Raw genomic sequence first — 21076 nt, 5'->3', positions numbered from 1 at the left:
GAAAGCAGGATGAGCAAGGTACAGATAGCCCTAGTGGGGGTGGGGTGGGGGAAAGGGATCGAAATAGGCTAAAAGGTAGAGATAAAACAATGGATGGAAATACATTTAAAAATAATGGAAATAGGTGGGAAAAGGAAAATATATACAAATTATTGGAAAAAAGAGGGATCAGAAAGGGGGTGGGGATGGAAGAGAGAGTTCATGATCTAAAGTTGTTGAACTCAATATTCAGTCCAGAAGGCTGTAAAGTGCCTAATCGGAAGATAAGGTGCTGTTCCTCCAGTTTGCGTTGAGCTTCACTGGAAAATTGCAGCAGGCCAAGGACAGACATGTGGGCATGAGAGCAGGGTGGTGTGTTGAAATGGCAAGCGACAGGGAGGTCTGGGTCATGCTTGCGGACAGACCGAAGGTGTTCCACAAAGCGGTCACCCAGTCTGCGTTTGGTCTCTCCAATGTAGAGGAAACCGCATTGGGAGCAGCGAATGCAATAGACTAAATTGAGGGAAGTGCGAGTGAAATGCTGCTTCACTTGAAAGGAGTGTTTAGGTCCTTGGATGGTGAGGAGGGGGGAAGTAAAGGGGCAGGTGTTGCATCTTCTGCGGTTGCATGGGAAGGTGCCGTGGGAGGGGGTTGAGGTGTAAGGGGTGATGGAGGAGTGGACCAGGGTGTCCCGGTGGGAACGATCCCTGCGGAATGCCACCGGGGGGAGTGAAGGGAAGATGCGTTTGGTGGTGGCATTATGCTGGAGTTGGCGGAAATGACGAAGGGTGATCCTTTGAATGCGGAGGCTGGTGGGGTGGTAAGTGAGGACAAGCGGGACGCTATCATGGTTCTGGGAGGGAGAGGAAGGTGTGAGGGCGGATGCGCGGGAGATGGGCCGGACACAGTTGAGGGCCCTGTCAACCACCGTGGGTGGAAAACCTCGGTTAAGGAAGAAGGAAGACATGTCAGAGGAACTGTTTTGGAAAGTGGCATCATCAGAACAGATGCGACAGAGGCGAAGGAACTGAGAGAATGGGGTGGAGTCCTTACAGGAAGCGGGGTGTGAGGAGCTGTAGTCAAGGTAGCTGTGGGAGTTGATAGACTGTCCACCAATATTCATTACAAGCCTATCACCAGAAATTGAGACAGAGAGGTCAAGGAAGGGAAGGGAAATGTCAGAGATGAACCATGTGAAAATGAAGGCGGGGTGGAAATTGGAAACAAAATTAATAAATTTTTCCAGGTCCAGACAAGAGCATGAAGCAGCACCAAAGCAGTCATCAATGTACCAGAGAAAGAGTTGTGGGAGGGGGCCGGAGTAGGACTGGAACAAGGAATGTTCCACATACCCCATAAAGAGACAGGCATAACTGGGGCCCATGCGGGTACCCATAGCCACACCTTTTATTTGGAGGAAGTGAGGTGAGTTTAAGGAGAAATTGTTCAGTGAGAGAACAAGTTCAACCAGACGGAGGAGAGTAGTGGTGGATGGGGATTGTTCGGGCCTCTGTTCGAGGAAGAAGCGTAGAGCCCTCAGACCATCCTGGTGGGGGTTGAAGGTGTAGAGGGATTGGACATCCATGGTGAAGAGGAGGCGGTTGGGTCATTCGGACTTGAAACGTTAACTGTATTCCTCTCTGCAGATGCTGTCAGACCTGCTGAGTTTTTCCAGATGTTTTTGTTTTTGTTTTGGATTTCCAGCATCTGCAGTTTTTTGCTTTTAACATCCTATGTAACTGTGACAAAGGCAGACTCTCCCTCCTCAATCTTCTTGACCTGTCCAACAGCCTTTTACACAGTTGGCCATATTACCATTGTCTTCCAACACCTCTCCACTGTTGTCCAGCTGGGTGGGTTTGCATTTACCCTTAATTATCTAATTGTAGCATCAGTGGCTTCACTTCACATTCCAGCAAAGTTATCTCCGGTATCCCACACAAATCTATTCTTGGACCTCTTCTACTTCTCATTTACATGCTGCCCCTCAACAACATCATCTGAAAACAAGCGTCAGTTTCCACATGCATGCTGTCAACACCCAGAAATTTACAGGGTTATGGACAAAATGCATAGACGTAGGAATAAGCATGGCTGGTCTTTTAAAGAGCCAGCACAGGTACGATGGGCTGAACAGCCTCCTTCAGTGCTGTAAGGATAAGGATAAAAATGTTGAACTTGTGCAAACTGTAAGCTACACTGACATGAGTAATATGAACCTTCATATAAACAAAAAGCTAAAAGCTACTGCGGATGCTGGAAATCATATGAACCTTCATATGTTTTTTAATTGGGAGTGCTTAGAAGTTTAGTTATTTGACATATTTCATTTGTAGATCTGTTTACAGCTCACATCCAGAAACAGTGTCATAATGATACCTGCACAGGATGACTCAACTATTACAATTTGGTTTTGTATCTAGGATACGAGACCAATTTCCAGGAGAGTTGGAGAAGTATGCAGTATTCGTATATGAATCAGTGAAGAAAACTAAAACCAGGGAGTATGTGCCTTCTCGGGAAGAAATAATAACCTTGATCAGCAGGCAAGAAATGACCTCTACAGTTTATTGCCATGGAGGAGGTTCCTGCAAAATCACAATTAATTCTCATACAACTGCAGGGGAGGTAAGGTTTCACAACAGAACAGAGCTTGTCAGGTTCACTTTTTTGTGTTGGGATCCAACATAGTCCTAAATGATTTTGAACATTAATGAGCCTTGGCACAAGTTGGTAGGATGGTGTGCATGATGTCTGAATCTTAGCTGTTGTGGTAGGAGTGTTCCTGCAGGCTATACAATGTAAATATGAGCCCACCACAAAATGCCCTTGTCTAAACCATGTGGTAGGAGGAGGTAGGGAGACTCACCACCCCTTTAGCAATGGGAAAAAATAAAAATGCAAAATTCAAAATAATGGATTATGGGGGAAAAAGAAAGCAAACTTTATTTTTTGTTCTTGCAGGTTGTTGAGAAGTTGATTCGTGGACTGGCCATGGAGGACAGTAGAAATATGTTTGCTCTTTTTGAACATAAAGGTGCTATCGATAAAGCAATTGAAAGCAGAACAGTCGTAGCTGATGTTTTGGCAAAATTTGAGAAGTAAGTGCAAGCCCATTTTCTTCCAGAAATAAATTATAAAGTTACAGGAGAATCTGATTTCCTTCATCTAATGTCAAAGCAGATTTCATTACAATCAGTTTATAGTGGAATGTAGTATGTGATTATTCCTACAACGTGTTGTTTCAACTGCTACTGTGCTGCAAAGCTTTAGACAAGTCCATCTTGCCTTTATTGTGAAAGAGCCATCATATAAGCCAGAAAACCCCTTAGCCCCAGTATTTCCTGGGGCAGGTTTTCAGAGCTGGGGTGGGAGTTTTAACTCTATGCTGTATGTATTTTCTTTTTAAGACCCAGTTCCCTGCCAGATTGACAGCCTGCAGGGAATGTTCCGGAAACAGCTGCAGCCCAAGAGCAGGCAGGTTAGGTGGTTGTTGGGGTAGAGATTATGGGTTGTATACACTATAGTTGGGAGGATCAGAGGCAATTTTCTAACCTTTTTTGTTGTGAGCAGTCTACACGGGCACTTGAAAAAAATTTTACATGGCAACATTTTACTGGTCCAACTTGTGACACAGAAACGGGTTGCTTAAAGGTAACATTGGTCAGAGGGGATCATGGTGGATGGGGAGAGAGCAGAGTGGAGGTCGGAGATTGAGGGCAAAGATGGAGTGGATCAGGGGAAATTGTGGTGGTGGGGGATGGTTTACAGGGTAAGCTTGTTGGGCCTAAACACTCCTGCTGCTCCTGGCTCTCGAACTGTTTTGTAAATGTGGATCCACCCCTTATTGCTCATTTTACCCGAAGCCCAAGGATGATAATAGAAATCCAATTAAAATAAAGGCATGTAGCTTCCTTCAATGGCCGACTTACCTCCTGAGGAGGTTAGGTTGTTCATCGTTCAACTCCCCTCCATTAAAATGGAAAATGGGTTGGTTTGAGATGGATTGGGTTCATATTTCAATGTCTTAAAATCTAATTCCACAATTGGTCCGAACCAACCCAAATGTAGGAGTTAAAATGACTCCTTTTGTGTCTGTGGAGCATATTCAGTCATAAAGTACTGATATAGCTCATGACCTCACTTAGATTGCAATATGACCAGCAAAACTGTAACTGAATAATGGGCTGCCTTTAAAGAGGAGATAGCTCGGGTACAATCAAGTTACATTCCCAGGAGAGAGAAAGGTGAGGCAAACAAATTGAGAGCTCTCTGGATTACTGAAAAGATAGAGTAAGGTGAAACAGAAAAAAGGTGCATATGACAGATGTCAGGTGATACAAATGCGAATCAGGTTGAATATAGAAAGTTCAGAGGGGAAGTGAAAAAATAAATAAGAATGACAAAGAGAGAGAGTGAGACATCTGGCAGTCAACATTAAAAGAAATCCAGAGGTCTTCTATAGGCATATAAATACTAAAAGGATAGTAAAAGAAGGAGTTGGAACCAAGAAAGGGGATTTATACATGGAGGCAGGGGGCATGGCTAAGGTAATAACTGAGTACTTTTGATCTGTCTTTACCAAGGAAAAAGATGCTGTTGGAGTGGAGGGAAAGAGAAAGTAGTTGAGACACTGGATGGGCTAAAATTGATAAAAAGGAAGTATTAGATAGGCTGACTGTACTTGTTAAGTCACCAAGTCCAGGTCAGATGCATCTGAGGTTACTGAGGGGAAGAATAACTCCAGCAACTACAGCCTAGTCAGTTTAACCTCAGTGGCAGGAAAACTTCTAGAAACAACAATCTGGGATAAAATTGGCAGTCACATGGACAAATGGGGAATTAGTTAAAGAAAGTTAGCATGGATTTGTTAAGAGTAAATCTAACTAATTTGATTTTTTTTTGATGAGGTAACGAACAGAATTGATGAGGGTAACACAATTGATGTGATGTACATGGACTTCCAAAAATAAAAAAGTGCCACATAATATTCTTGCCAGCAAAGTCTGTGGAATAAAAGGGACAGTGGTAGCAGGGATATGAAGTTGCCAAAGTGACACGAAATGAGACTATCGGTGAAAGGTTGTTTTTCAGATTGGAGGACACTATATAGTCTGGTTCTCAGGGGTCAGTGTTAGGATCGCTGCTATTTTTGATCTATATTAATGGCCTAGATTTGGGTGTGCATGGCACAATTTCAAATTTACAGAGGACACAATGAAGCATTGTACACCGTGAGGAGGAGAGCGATGAACTTCAAGAGGGCATAGACAGGCTGGTGGAATATCTGAACATGTGGCAGATGAAATTTAATGCAGAGAAGTGTGAGGGGAAATGTTTTGGTAGGAAGAATGCAGAAAGACCACATAAAATAAAGGATACAATTCTAAATGAGGTGCAGGAGAAGAGGAACCTGAGGGGTATATGTGCACAAATCGAAGATGGCAGGGCAGATTGAGAAAGTAGTTAATATGGGATATGGAATCCTGGGCTTTATAATCATAGGCATGGAGTACAAAAGCAAAGAAGTTATGAGGAATCTTTATAAAGTTAACCATTAAGCCTCAACTTGACTTTGTTTCCAATTCTGGGTACTACATTTTAAGGATGGACATGAAGGCATTGAAAATGGTGCAGAAAAGATTTATGAGAATAGTTCCAGGGATGAGAATCATAAAAACATAAGAACATAAAAAATAGGAGCAGGAGTAGACCATTCAGCCTTCCATGCGTGGATAGATTGGAGAAGCTGGGGCTGTTCTCCTTGTTTAAGAGGAGACTTGATAAAGGTAGTCAAAATTTTGAGAGCGCTGGGTAGAGTAGGTAGGGCAAAATTGTTCCCATTGGCAGATGGACCAAAGGGCATAAATTTTGATTGGCAAAAGCCCAAAGGTGACATGAGGAACAATTGTTTTATGCAGAAACTGATTAGGATATGGAATGTATTGCCTGAACGTGTAATGAAAACAGAAAATGCTGCAAATAATCATCATGTCTGGCAGCATCTATGGAGAGAGAAACAGAGTTAACATTTCAGGTCAAAGACCTTTCTTCAGAACTGAAGGAAGATAGAAATGTAAGAGGCTTTGAGCAAGTGAAAGGGGGTGGAGGAGGAAGAACAAAAGGGAAGGCCTATGATAGGCTACAGGTCAAATGACAAAAGACATCATGATGCAAAAGGCAATGGGAGTGGTAATGGTCGTAGTGAAGAAACAAAAGATTTGTCCAGAGTAGGTGTGATTGGCAGAGCAATGAACAGCTGTGTCCGAAAGCAAAAACATGAAAAACAAGATTAAGACCAGCACATGTGGAAAAAACAAAGAGAAACAAAATGATGGGTCAGAGTTTACAGTCTGAAATTGTTGAACTGAATGTTGCATCCAGAAGGCTGGAAAGTATCTATTTGAAAGATGAAGAACAGCACCTTGAACTGAAACATCGGGCTGGATTTTTGCTGAGTCGGGTCGACTCGGGAGCTATTTAAAAACAGCAGGCGGTCCCAATTCCAGGCTTGCCGCTTCCAATCCCATTTCTGTCTATTGTTGCTCGTGCGAGTTAAGGGTGCTGATAGCCTTCCTGTATACCGCACTCTCACCCTTGCTGGCAGCACTGTGGGGGTGAGCAGTTCAACCCCTCCTTTCCACGTGTTATGTGGAGTCAGGCCCCTTTGGTAAATATACATGGTTCATAACCTCTCCTAGGAGATGTGAGCCACAAGGACCTCCAGTCCCAAGTGGGAAATGAGAAAATAAAGTCACCCGGTCCTGGAATTCCTCCATTGACAGACTTTGGAATAATATCTGATCTTTTAGTTTTGAAAGTTAGATGCTGTATTATAATATTTCACTGCAGTGAGTTCTGTCCCGCAAAGTTAAGTTGACCATTACATTCACTAGCAATTTTTAAAATATTGACATGTGTCGGAGTCCTTTTCCCTTGGGATAAGTGCTCTTATACATTCAAAACGAAAGAAAACATTGCTTGAGAGACTTAGTGGTAATGATCTGAAATTATGTAAAAGCCAAGAACTCTTTAAAAGTGTAAAAAAAACTTCCAATAACTGTCAGTTAGAGGAGTGCATCAATTGACAGACAATCTGGTGTAGCTTAAAAAATCTTAGGCATCTGTTTCTGCAATTTTACAAGACTCCATTGTCTGAAAGTTAGAATGGCTTGTTTTGGTAGCTGGGGCCAATATGTATGCTTGGCTGAGTTTCACTTATCACAGCAGTAGGCTGTATAAACATTTTCATTGACACTTTTAACAAGTTATTAAAGGATAAGCTGTATTTGATGCAGTCAGTGAAGTAGATTTTTCTTAACAAAGTTTGAGCAATTGAGGGGATTTAATTTTATTTTGGAAGGCTTTTTTTGAATAAGTGTTTTTCAGATAGTTAGAAGCTTATTCTTTTAATCCGTTACAAGGACATCCTGAGGTCTTCCCATAGTGATTACTTGGTGAGTGGCTATGGAGGATACATGAGGGACATAGAGGAGTCATGTGATGGTATAGGAGGCCTGAAGGGACATGGGGTGACATGGAAGATCTGAGAGGGCCATATGAGGTGGTATGGGAGGTGGGATGGGGTGGGTGGGGGTGGTGAGGGTTTGAGGGCCTGACGTTTGACATTAAAGCTGAGCCATTGTCCCAGTAAATGGAGGCGAGCATTCTAGCCTGCTAGCCTGGCCATCCACCCACTTCCGTTGCAGCCTCAGACCTGCCTCTGGAGATGGCGGGCCTGACTCCATCTCACCCCCTGCCTCCCCAGAGCAAAAATACTTTTATATGGAAACAGGTCTGCTTGAGATGGGAAGGTCCAGTCAGGAAATTTCCTGACTCATCAGCGAAAATTCAGCACATTCCGTCTGTTTTTCTCTCCAAACCTGCTGAATATTTCCAGCACTTCCTGTTTTTATTTCTGATTTCCCGTATCCACATTATTTTACTTTTGTTTTACTGCCTGTAAATGTGGTGGAGGCAGATTCAATCGTGGCTTTCAAAAGGGAATTGTATAATCATCTGAAGTGAGATGATTTGCAGGGCTATGGGGAAAAGGCAGGGCAGTGGGACTAGCTGAATTGCTCTCACAGAACCAACATGGTCACAATGGGCCAAATGGCCTCTTTCTGTATTGTAACCATTTTAACATTCTATGGTTTAGGAGGTTAACCTCGTATCAGTGTTATAACTGTGTCAGTCAAGCTTCAACTATAATACAATGGAGCCCAAATCCCACAGGGTTTTTAGTTTTGTCCCACTGTAACTCTGAAGCTAAAATGGCAGTTTGAATCTCTGTTGTTTATGGAAGTTTCCTCCAATGTAAATGACTGTAGTGGGAGCTTCTGAGGGTTACTTTAGCCAGGAGTTCTCATTCTGGGCCTATAGTGGAGTCCTTTGTGCTGGATGAATGTCAGACACACTGGCTTTCACAATGGTGACTGTACGGTCCAAGGAAGGTGAGCAGCCTTTGACCAACAAGTAGAGTGCATGATAGAGGTGCACCCATGTATGTTATGCATCCGCCTGAGCTATGCAAAACAGGTGACCTCCCACTGATCCACAAACTAATGCAAGGTTAGCACTTGGGTTGTGATCCCACTGGCTAACTTTGGGACAGTGTTGCAACTGTGCAATGCTCCTCCACACAGCATTTTTTATTTTTCTAATAAAGACTTTTGAATTTTTTAATTATTTGTTCATGTGGACGTCACTGGCTAATGGTTCGCTCAGAGGGCATTTTTAAGAGTCAGCCACATTGCAGACCAGATAAGGACGGCAGATTTATTTCCCTAAAGAATATTAGTGAACCAGATGGGTTTTCATGACAATCAGCAATGTTCTCATCAGACTTTTAATTTCACCATCTGCCGTGGTGAGATTTGAACCCGGGTCCCCAGAGTATTACCCTGGGTCTCTGTGTCAACACCACTATGACACTGCCTCCCCCAATAATAGTACTCACTTTGTTTTGTACCCAGAACTGCTACTACTTCTGAAGATGATGACTCATGGAAATTCTACTTCAAACTCTACTGTTTCCTTGACACTGATCATGTACCAAAAGACAGCGTGGAATTTGCCTTCATGTTTGAACAGGTATGGTCAAAAATCTAAAATGCTAAATTAACAAAAAAGTGAGGAATTGCTTGAAAGTTTGCTTCTTAAAATGTAAAGTTGCTCCAAGAATGTGTAACAATATTAATGCTACTTAAGAAATGGATATGATTGCTTAGTAATTAACCATGGTGGATATTCATGGGTCCAGGTACACTTATCATGAACAGGTATAGAAAATAATTAAGGCTAATGGAATTTTATCCAGAAGAATAGAGGGCATGGGAGTAGAGTTAATGCTTCAACTATACAAAACACAGGTTAGAGCACAGGCTGGATACTGGATGGATGTTTCCACTTGTAGGGGAGACTAGAACTAGGCAACACAGTTTAAGAATAAGAGATCTCCCTTTTAAGATGGATTCTATACTTCTAATATTCTACGATCCTATATGATTTGAGGCGCAGAGCAAGGATAGAATACTTAATGATATAAAAATAGAAAATACTGGAAAAACTCTTCTTGGCTCTGAAGAAGAATCATACAGACTCGAGAAGTTAACTCTGTTTCTCTCTCCACAGATGCAGCCAGACCTGCTGAGTTTTTCCAACATTCTCTGTTTTTATTTCAGATTTCCAGTATCTGCAGTATTTTACTATTATATTAGAATACTGAATGTATAAATCTGTATTAAGGAAGAGGTTGCTGACAAAATATCAGTAGGAACGAGTGGACGGCGTGAAACTTGATAGGCAGGATGCACTGGAAAAGCTGGTATGATTAGAGTGGATAAGTCACCTGGTCCGAACAGTGTGCGTCCCTGGTTGCTATGAGAAGTGGGAGTGGAAATCTTGTAAAGGCTTGCCATAATCTTCCAATCTTCTTTACACATGGGGAGGTGCCAAAGGATTGGGGAGTGACAGATGTGACCCACGATTCAAAAAAAAATGGCATTTCTAATGACTATAAATTAGCATCAGTGTGGGTCAGCTTTTGGAAGGAGTATTCAGGGGGAAAAAAAAACAGGCATTTGAGAGGTTTGAATTAATTAAGGATAGCCAGCATAGATTTGTAAATGGCAGAATGTAATTAACTAATCAAATGGCAATATTTTGATAAAGTAGCAGAGAAATTTGATGCAGGGAATGCTATGAATGTTATGGATTTTAAGAAAGTGCTTGACAAAGTACCACATAAATGACTGAATAACAAAATTGAGGGTCATGGAATGGCAGGTTCAATATCAGCTTGGTAAAAAAAATTGGCTTAAGGACGAGAAAAGTGAGTCATGTTAAATAGTTGCTTTTCAGACTGGAGGATTGTGGACAGTGGTGTTCCCAAGGGTCAATGCTGGGACCACTGACTTAGATATTGGAATACAGAGTAAAATTTCAAAGTTTGCCAATGATACCAAACTTGGAGGAGTGGCAAACAGTGAGGACAACACCAATCGACTACAACAGACTAGCAGAATGGGTTGCAAACTGCAGACGGCATTTAATACAGAGGTGTGAAGTGATCCACTTTGGCAGAACGGGTACGGGGAGGCAATATATGTTTAATGGCACAATTCTAAAGTGATTGCAGAGACATCTGGGGGTAGAGACATATAGTTCTATGAAGCTGGCAGGACATATTGAGACTGTAGTTAGCACTTCATAAATAAGAGGTATTGAGTATGAAAGCAGGGAAATTATGCTGAACCTGTATAAAGCACTGATTAGGCCATAACTGGAGTACTGCATCTAGCTCTGGTCACCACACTTTAGGAAGGACGTGAAGGCCATTGAGAGGGTACAAAGGAAATTTACCAGAATGGTTTCCGGGATGGGAGATTTTAGCTACAAGGTTAGGTTGGGGAAGCTGGAGTTGTTTTCCTTGGAGTAAAGGAGATTGAGGGGAGATTTGATAGAGGTGTACAAGATTGTGACAGGTTTATATATGGTAGGCAAAGAAAAGCTGTTCCCAGTAGCTAATGCTAAGGACAATAAGACACAGATTTAAAGTTTTGGGCAAGAGATGCAGGAAGCACGTGAGGGAGAACTTTTTTATGCAGCAAGTGTAATAACCTGAAACTCACTGCCTTCAAGGCTGAGGGAAGCAGAGACAGTGAACAATTTCAAACCAAAATTGGATGGGCTCTCAAGGGAAATAAACTTTCAGTGCTACGAGATAGAGCAGAGCAATGGAACCGAATAGATTGCTCTACAGAGAGCCGACATGGACTCATTTTGAAGGAGTCTTTGGCATTTGTATGAATGGCATCTGTATTTGCCATGCATGCACCATTTTCCCCATCAATTGGGTATATGACCTAGTGGCTGCATTTAGTGACTCTGCAATGGCAGAGGGTACACTTCCTTTAGCGAGCTGGTAAAAAAACCACATCCTGCTATTTAATGGCATATTTTATATATGGTATCTGATTACTGCTTGATCATCTCAAGGTTTACTTACTGCTAGTTTGCTTTGTCCTGGTGATTTCCTTGAGCAAGTAGCAAATGGCAGATTCATAGAATGAATCCATGTCACTCCAAGTAAGTCACACTGGTGTTCTGAGCTTCCTTGAATAAACCAGTGGCCATGTGTATCACTCCGATAGACTCCAACTCATGAGAAGCAGCTCGAGGCTGCCGCATGCTCTTGAGTGTAATGTAGTCCTGTATAGCTTGGGTGGAACTTGCAAATAGGAAGTTGGTGCTATGTTTTATGAATAGCCAGTCCTCCTGTCAATCGTATATAAAAATTATGTTGCTTTAAAGAAGCATTCTGCTTTTTAGATTGAACAACAGTGTTAAACTTTCCCAGATGCCCCAGAAATTCCCTCAGCCACTTCCTTGGCATTAATAAATAGACAACTTCCTTCTTCATGCAGTGGGTTTTAATTTTTAAATGTTGTGCTCTGCTCCTTAGCTGGAGGTGAAACCACACTAAACGTGACAACTGCACAACAAACCCCAGACCGCTATGAGCAATGTCACAGGAGGTGATGAGACATTGAACAGTTTCTTCAACATGAACATCTGTGCTCATCTGTGAATGTGTTCATCTATGAACACCTATAAGAAAACAATGTATTATTACAATATCTACAGTTATGCTTTGATCAATTAATGCACATTATAGATTTTTATTTATATTTTCATTTTCTTTTGTTTATTTTGACCATTAGGCTCACGAGGCTGTTATTCATGGTCACTATCCTGCCCCTGAAGAAACTCTTCAGTATTTTGCTGCCTTGCGACTTCAGTTCCTGCAGGGAGACTATACCTCACATGTTACTGTACCAGAAATGGAAGAGGTATTCCCAGTGGAGAGATTAAAGGCACGTATCACACAATCAACCAGGACCTTTGCTCCTTCTGGTGACAGGAATGACAAAAAGCGATCCAGCTTCTTGGAAGGAACATTGAGACGGAGCTTCCGAGGTGGTTCTGTTAGCAGGATGAAATATGAGGATGAGCAGATGATTGACATGTGGGTTAAGGAGGAAATTTCATCAGCTAGAACCAGTATTATTGATAAATGGAAAAAGATGCAAGGAATGACCCAAGAACAGGTCATGGTCAAATACATGGCTCTGATCAAAGATTGGCCTGGATATGGCTCAACTCTATTTGATGTGGAGGTGAGTACAAAGAATTGACAATTCATGTATTGAGATGAAATATCCATACGCACAATGAATTGCAGATAATAGTTGTTTTAGATGAAACACATTAAACAAATGCAAGACAATATTTCAGTAAAAGAAGCTCCTCCAGAAAGCTGATCTTAATTTAATGTTATTAACGTAACAAATTCAGTTTGACTGCTAGTAATATATTCCACACATTTCAGACCCAGTGCATTATCTACTCGGTATAAAGCATAAAACAAGTCTGGCATTGGTGAATCGTAATGTTTTTAATTTTTGTACTCCTTTCACACGTTGGTCAGGCCAGCTAACTTAAAAGAGCCCTTTCTTTCCTGGAATTCATGAGAGAGAAATATTGGATATATCATTTTATTTGCAGTGCAGAGAAGGCGGTTTCCCACAAGAACTCTGGCTGGGAGTCTGCGCTGAATCAGTCTCTGTGTACAAGCGCAGAGAGGCCAGACCACTGGAGACATTCCCATATGAAAGCATCCGGTCATTTGGAGCTCCTCAGTCAACCATGTATAAAATTGTGGTGGATGAAAGGGAGTTGCTCTTTGACACGGCAGAGGTAAGGAAATCCTGGAATGTGAATGAACCAAATTGATGACTTGTTATTGTATTTGCAGATATTGTTTAAGGACATTTTAGCAGTTAACTGAGTTATTTATACAGCAATACAGAAATGAAGTAAATGAACATTACATGTGCAAGGCATTTTTCAGAATATTTTGAGCTGGTAGCATGCAAGTTTGTGGCACAAGTGGTTGTTGGTTTGAAACACCGCTGCTTAGTGACAAATTAAGTTCAAAAAAAGAAAGCCAACGTTATAAAAGCTGCTAGCACAAAGGCAATCCTAGAGACATAGGGACAAGAAGGAGGTGACAAGACTATATGGGGGATTGTAGAGGGGATTCCCCACCCCGCCCCAATGGTGGCCTAGTTGCAAAAGTTATTTTTTATTTAAAGATTGGTGAGGGGCACATCTAGTGTGAAGCGCCCCTCTTTCCTGTCTGTCATCACAGCCTGCTGCTCCTTTCAAGCTGGAAGGAGGCTGATTGGCCCTCCAGCTTTGAGAGCCTGCCCGCCATCCGTAATTGAATTGCAAGCCCATTCTGTCTATTAATTGACTGCTCCAGAGAAAAACACATCAAGTGATTGTTCCCCACATGGTTCAGGCTTCTAACCCACATTTGAGCCTGATGCTGGAGTTCAGGACTCTACAGAGAAAATCCTGCCCTATGACTCAGATCCTGAAGCAGTCCATGTCCATATTCAGTGAGATCTGGACAACATTCAGGCTTGGAAATAAGAGAAAATAACATTTGTACCACCCAATGATCATCTCCAAAAAGAGAGAATCTAACCATGTTTCCATTACATTCAATGGCATTACCATCGTTGAACTCCCCACTATCAACATCCTGGGGCTTACCATTGATCAGAAACTGAACTGGACCAGCCATATAAATACCGTGGCTACAAGAGCAGGTCAGAGGCTGGGAATCCAACGGTGATTAGCTCACCGATGCTTGTCCACCATCTACAAGGCACAAGTCAGAAATGTGATGGAATATTCCCACTTGCCTGGATGAGTGCAGCTCCTACAACACTCAAGAAGCTCAACATCCAGGGCAAAACAGCCTGTTTGATTGGCAGTCTATCCACCACCTTAAACATTCACACCCTCTACCACCCGCACAAGTGCATTGCTGCAACTCACAAATGCACCTTCGACAGCTTCTTCCAAACCCACAGCCTCTACCACATAGAAGGACAAGGGTAGCAGGCGCATGGGAATACCACCACCTGCAAGTTCCCCTCCAAGCCACACACCATCCTGACTTGGAATTATATCATCATTCATTCACTGTCGCGGATTCCACATCCTGGAACTCCCTCCCTAACAGCAGCAGCTCAAGAAGTTCTTGTCTCCTTACTGAAGGAGAGACATCCTTGCACTGGAAGCAGTGCAGAGAAGGTTCACCAGGCTAATTCCTGGGGTGAAGGGTTGTTTTATGAGGCAAGGTTGAGCAGGTTGGGTCTATACACATTGGAGTTTAGAAGAATAAGAGGTGATCTCATTGAAAAATGCAAGACTTTTGAGGGCTTCACAGGATAGATGCTTAGAGGATATCTCCCCTTTTGGGGGAATCTAGAATCGAGGGTCACAGTTTAAAAACAAGGCTGTCTCCTATTTAAGACTGAGATAGGGAGGAATTTCTTGTCTGTGTGTGGTTAGTCTTTGGAATTCTCTTCCACAGTGAGGAGTGGAGTTTGGTAATTGGATATATTCAAGGCTGAGTTAGTTAGACTTTTGATCGGCAAGGGAGTCAAGGGTTATGGGGGATAGACAGGAAAGTGGAATTGTCACAATCAGATCAGCCATGATATTATTGAGTGGTGGAGCAGGCTCGATGGACTATTTCTTATGATTAAGGTGATTCTCCACCACCATCTCGAGGGCAATTAGGGATGGGGAATAAATGCTGGCTTTGTCAGCAATGCTCAAGTCCCATAAATTAATTTTTGAAAAAACAGGCAATATCATTCCTTTGGCAGTCGGTCACTAACCAGAGGTTGTAGATTTAAAACAATTGACAAAAGATTGAGAGGAGAAATAAGATTTTTTTCATACTAAGATCTGGATCATGCTACCTGAAAGTGTGGTGGAATCAGATTACATAGGAACTTCCAAAAGTCAATTGGACTTGTATTTGAAGAGAATTAATTTGCACGGTTATGGAGAAAAAGCTGGAGTATGGGACTAAATTGGACAGCTCTTTCAAAGAACTGGCCAAGGTATAGTGGGCCAAATGACCTCCCTCTGTATTGCAAGATTCTGTGCTTTTAATTCTTTTGATGAGGGGGAGGGGCTAGGTAGAATCCATTCAACCCTATCTATTAAGTGGTATACGTTTTATACATTTTATAAATACTAAACTTGAAAATTAAAGTAACAAAATCTAATTTCTCAAACTAAATCAAGGTTTTACGACCTCAGTCCGGATTTTTAGATGAATTTCATCAAAATGAAGCATGTGTTGGGAGTGGTGCAGGGAAGACACTTTCTGGTTTTGTGTTGACATTGAAATTTAAGTTTCGATTGGCTTAGTGGTTAAAAGCAGTAGGCTGCTAAGTGTTCTCCTTCCAATTGTAGTGCCCTCAATGTATACAACAGTCTTAGGGCTCCCAACCTTCAATGTTTTGTCTGTAATACTCTAATTACAGACGTTAACTAAACTGCTAAACCACTAAAATGTTGTCACCCAAATGGTCCTCCTGATCCCCATGTTAGCTGATGTTGTAAATGGTTCTCTGTCTTCAGGTATTGACCCTCTATCCTCAAAAAAACAATCCTTGATCCCACTGCACTTGCGAACTACCATCCCATCTCCAACTTCCCTTTTCTCTCCAAATCCTTGAACGTCCTGTCATCTCCCAAATTCATTCCCATCTTTCCTGAAACTCCATGTTTGAATCCCTCCAATCAGTTTCTTGCCCTACCACGATACCGAAACAGCTCTTATCAAAGTCTCATATGACATCCTATGTGACTGTGACAAAGGTAAACTTTCCATCCTCGTCCTTCTCGATCGGTCTCAACCTTTGTCATCGTTGATCACACCCTCCTCCTCCAGTGCCTCTCCACTGTTGTCCAGCTGGTAAAGCTGCTCTCACCAGGCTCCATAATTATCTATCTAATCATAGCCAGAGAATCACTTGCAATGGCTTCTAGTCCTGATCCTGCACCATTACCTCCGATGTCCTCCTATTTCTCATCTACATACTGGCCTTCAGTAACATCATCCTAAGGCATGGCGTTAGTTTTCAAATGGACACTGAGGGCATCCAACTCTACCTCACCACCACTTCTCCTGACTCCCCCACTGGCGATTTAGGCCCACCACCATTGCGTGAATCAGTGTTCATTGAACTCATGAACTCAGCAACTCATGTAGTTGAGTTCAGCTTTAACGACAGCATTTATGCCCAAATAGATGGTGTTGCCATGGGATCCCCTCTCACAAACATCTTTGTTGAGTTCCGTGAGAAGCATTTCTTCGGTGGAATGACACCCACCCTCCTACCACTTGCATATTTCCAGTGTGTGGATGATACATTTGCTATATTTAAATCCACAGCTGCATGTAATAATTTCCTTACATGTCTTAATTGGCTCCATCCTGCGCTCAAATTCACCTATAAAACGGAGCTGTCAAATGAATTGCCCTTCCTTGACGAACTAGTTGAGAAATCTGCCAGGAGGTTCTTTACCACAGTCTATCGCAAGCATACTTTCACTGGTCAATATACTGGTCAATCTTACAGTTCCCCAAGCTGTAAGATTGAACTTATCGGCGACCTTGTAAATAGGCCCCGAGCCATTTGCTTGCCGTGCAAGCTTGATGCTGAAATAGGGCACATCAAAGACATCCGGCAGGATAGTGGCTACCCTGATCAGATCATTTTATGCTGTATATCACGCAAACTCATGAACGGGCTTAAGGCCATCACTTTCGGTCCCAAAAAGTGCCCAGCCTATCTCAGGTTACCCTGCAAGGGCAAGGCATCTCAAAAATTTGAGCAACAGGTTTCACGCTGTTTCACATTGTTACTATGCAGTAGCAACACAAGCAGTATTTGCTACTAACAGGATACTGCCGTCAAGCCAAAAAGAGACATAAATGAGTAATGTGGTATATGAATTTCAGTGCCAGTGTGATGCTAGGTATGTAAGACTGGCGGATCGTATCAAACAGCATGTCCCTTCTGCTGTTCGCAACTGGCAAGGTACAGGTCATACCCAACCAGCCCATGCTTGCAAAACTCAAAATACAGTGTCCAACATTAGATGTGAATCTGTGATTGGGCAACATTTGCTAAATAATCCTCAGTGTGCTAAAAATTATGCTGACAACCAATTTAAGATTCAGCCAGGCTCACAGTGTGGTGCATTTGCATCCATTAAAAGTTACACATATTAGTACATAGGGCCATGTTCTTTACAGACAGAAAAACCATGTTCACACATTGCACCTGTTTCATATAAACAAAATAAGTGATAACCATTCACTGGTTCATTCCTCGGGCAATACCTTGACCGATCAGAGTCAAGCTGCCTGGTTTAAGTTTCAAACAATGCTTGGCAGTTAACTGTCAGTCACCATTAACTGTTGCATTCTCCATGGCAACACCTCTATCAATCAGTGTCCACTTGTCAACCAATCAGCATTCTCTTCTCATACAGTATAAAGTTGTTGCTTCCGCTGACATTGGTATTCTTGCAATTGTCCTGATGAGCGCAAGATGAAAAGCTTCAACAAAATGTCTTTATTCAGCAATGCCCAAGTTCTGTACTACCAAATGACTATCCTCCTGAATTATCAGACTGCTTATCAAACATCCAGTACTGGCTAAGCAGAAATTTCCTCCAGTTAAGTATTGGGAAGATTGAAGCCGTTGATTTGGTTCCCCAGTCAAAAACTTCATTCCCTAGCGACCAACAGCGTCACTCCCCCGGCAACTGTGTGAGATTAAGCCAGCTGTTCACACCTTGGTGTCACATTTAATCCCAAGATGAGCTTCGGACCTCATTTCTGTGCTATCACGAAGACTGCCCATTTTCACCTCTGTTACATTACTCTAGACTCAACTATTCAAGTGCACCCTTGCCTGGTCTCCCACATTCTACCTTCCAAACCTCTGCAGTTCATGTTTTAACTCTCAGCAAGTCCCATTCCTGTATCACTCTGATACCCACTGAGCTCCACTGGTTCCCAGTCAAGCAAAGTCTTGATTTGAAAACTCTCATCCTTGTTTCAAATCCCTCCATGGCCTCACCCCTCTCTATCCCTGTAATCTCCTCCAGCCCCATAACCCTCCACTGATTCTGCCCACTGGTGCATCCCAATTTTAATTGCTCCACCATTGGAGGCTGTGCCTTCAGTTGCCTAAGTTCTAAGCTCTGATATCCTCTCCCTACAGCCCTCTGCCTCTCCACCTTGCTTTCCTCCTTGAAGACACAGCTTAAAACCTACCTCTTTGACCAAGATCATCTGACCTAATAGCTCCTCCTTATGTGGGTTATACTTTCTTTTATAATGCTCCTGTGCAACATCTTGGGACATTTCATTACATTAAACATGCCATATAAATATAAGTTACTGTTTACAAATGTTATGATGGAGAGCCAGAAGTGTCACTCAATTAATAATGTGTGTAAAAAAAAATAGGGGAATTGTGTAGAAAATACAGTTTTAAATCTATGCCTTCAACAGGTTTTTAATTCCATTTTTTTGTTCCACAGGTGGTGGAGCTTGCCAAACTCATGAAAGCTTATATCAGTATGATTGTAAAAAAACGGTACAGTACTTCATGTTCAACAAGCAGTCGGGGCAATCAGTGCAGCAACAGGTGAATTCAGTTCTACCAATGAAGTTCCTTCAATGAATTGTTTCCTACTCCTATTCCTGTGACCTTCAATCACAGACTTGATCATTGAAAGTACTCGATACAAGCCATATGGTGGAGTAGAATAGCGAATTCTGTTTAAGGCCAACGAGCTTTCATCCGGCTACCATGAGAAATCTTCAACAAGGACTTTAAAATTCTAGGAGTATTATATTTTTGTCATAGTTTCTCAGGCCTCCAAGTCTTAATCAGTGCTAACATTTTATGCCTTAATATGCACTACTATCTTTAAGCAGAAAAGTGCCTTACAGTAAAAACTCATCTTGCTATTAAAGGGCTGCTTTAAACAACGAGTGCTGGAATGAAGAAAATGGGGTTGGAGGGAGAGCAGCTTTAAATATTAAACTGCTTGAGTGTTAAGTGGCTAGAAGTGCCTCTGCATGTTACATTTGTCCTTCAGGCAATCATGTACTCACTCGGACTTTGCCTGAGGAATAAATGACACATGGAGTATCTTCTAGCTAAAATTGTTAGCTATTTTTGTGCACTAAAATAATACCTTGTCCTGAGAATAATGGGGTGAATAATTGGAATGCTGCTGGCAGCCTTCCCCAAGGACTACAGTGACACTTCCCACTGTTAGTCTGTATTTCACAGCATTATCTTACTAAGAGAAATTTAATGTGCAATGTTGTATACAGCGTATGTCTACATTTTTTAGTAGCAAGTGTAGTTGGTACTTTGATCTGGACTATTACTTTTAATTAAGCATTTGTTCTTGAACTAATTCAAATTTTGTGACTTGTTAATTAGATATATATGAGTTTTGGACTACATTCATACTGCAGTATGCCACATGTGTAGTTGCTAGCTCAGCCTTTAGTCTCGACCAGATGTTCTCAGATGTTGTAGCTAACCTAAATAAAATATTTGTACAGTTGCAAACAAGTTTATATGTTAAAATTAAAGATATAATATACTACATAAAGGACAAATAGAGGATATGTTTGTCTTTTATGTTTTTTTGCCAAATTCTATGAGTAATGATCTAAAAGGGCCTGTTGCAACAGGAGCAACAACTTGAATTCACCTAGCACCTTTAACCTAAATAAATGTCCCAACATGTTACATGGAGGAAAAATGCCAAGCCAAAGCAAGAGGAGAGGTACCCAAAAGCTTGGTGAAGGGAGAGGTAGGTTTTAAGGAAGGCCTTCAAAGAAGAGAGAAGTGGAAAGGTTCAAGGAGGGAACTCCAGACAGTGTGGGGCTTGGGTGGCTGAGAATTTGGCCTTTCATGGTAGAGCAATGGAAAAGATGAGTGACCAAGAAGTTGGAAGCAGAGGAGCAGAGAGTTGGGTGGGATTAGTACTGCCTTCATCAGATGTTATTCAATTTGAGGATGACGTCCACTCAGGGTCGCGAGTTTCTGTCATGTCCCTTCATGTGACCAAACAGGCTGATTCTTGAAATGCAGATTTTTTTCACATTGAACAGGACTTCCCATAAAGTAATGGGATTCAGATGCAGGATTTGCTTCCTTTTCTTTCCCTTTCTGCTGCTGCTCTACCTCATCATTAAGGCATTTGGACGCAAAGCATGATGCAGCTTGTTGGACAAGTTGCCACCATTTTGAACCATTGGTAGAAAGCTCCTCCCAGTCATGTCAATGCTGTTGCACTTCAAGGAGAGCTTCAGAGTGTCTTTGAAGTGTTTTCTTTGTCCCCACCAGAACGCTGGTCAACAGTTTTGCATACAAAAGTAGAAAAAGACTGACAGGAAAAGACCAGCTGGTCCATGGAACCTCTTCCAATCAGTCATTTTTAACAAAGCATCATGGCCCAGTTGTTCCGTCTCACCAGCCTTAGAGAGGAAAGAATAAACAGATCAGAAAGAAAACCTGGACCAATTAAAGGAAAAAGAATATGGGAAGTTCCTTTCCAACCTGACATGGGTTTTAGCCCTGAAGGAAGAAGAATACAGGAAAGCCTTAGG

The 21076-nt window shown here is 42.0% G+C and overlaps 1 protein-coding gene across 1 annotated transcript in view; it reads left to right on the top strand.

Moving 5' to 3' along the window:
- Positions 1-20080, top strand: part of myo10 (myosin X) — a 345458-nt gene extending 325378 nt beyond the window's left edge. Inside the window, exons 36-41 of the mRNA XM_078539144.1 lie at positions 2403-2607; positions 2944-3080; positions 8958-9075; positions 12207-12662; positions 13051-13242; positions 18982-20080. Of these exons, the coding sequence (XP_078395270.1) occupies positions 2403-2607; positions 2944-3080; positions 8958-9075; positions 12207-12662; positions 13051-13242; positions 18982-19092 (1219 nt within the window). The 3' untranslated portion in view covers positions 19093-20080. The remainder of the gene's footprint in view (positions 1-2402; positions 2608-2943; positions 3081-8957; positions 9076-12206; positions 12663-13050; positions 13243-18981) is intronic.
- Positions 20081-21076: the final 996 nt, after the last annotated feature.

This window comes from Cetorhinus maximus, chromosome 3 (assembly GCF_964194155.1).
Source record: "Cetorhinus maximus chromosome 3, sCetMax3.hap1.1, whole genome shotgun sequence".
NCBI lineage: Eukaryota > Metazoa > Chordata > Chondrichthyes > Lamniformes > Cetorhinidae > Cetorhinus > Cetorhinus maximus.
Note: the sequence above shows the minus strand (reverse complement) of the source record. Positions and strands in the feature narration are given on the sequence as shown.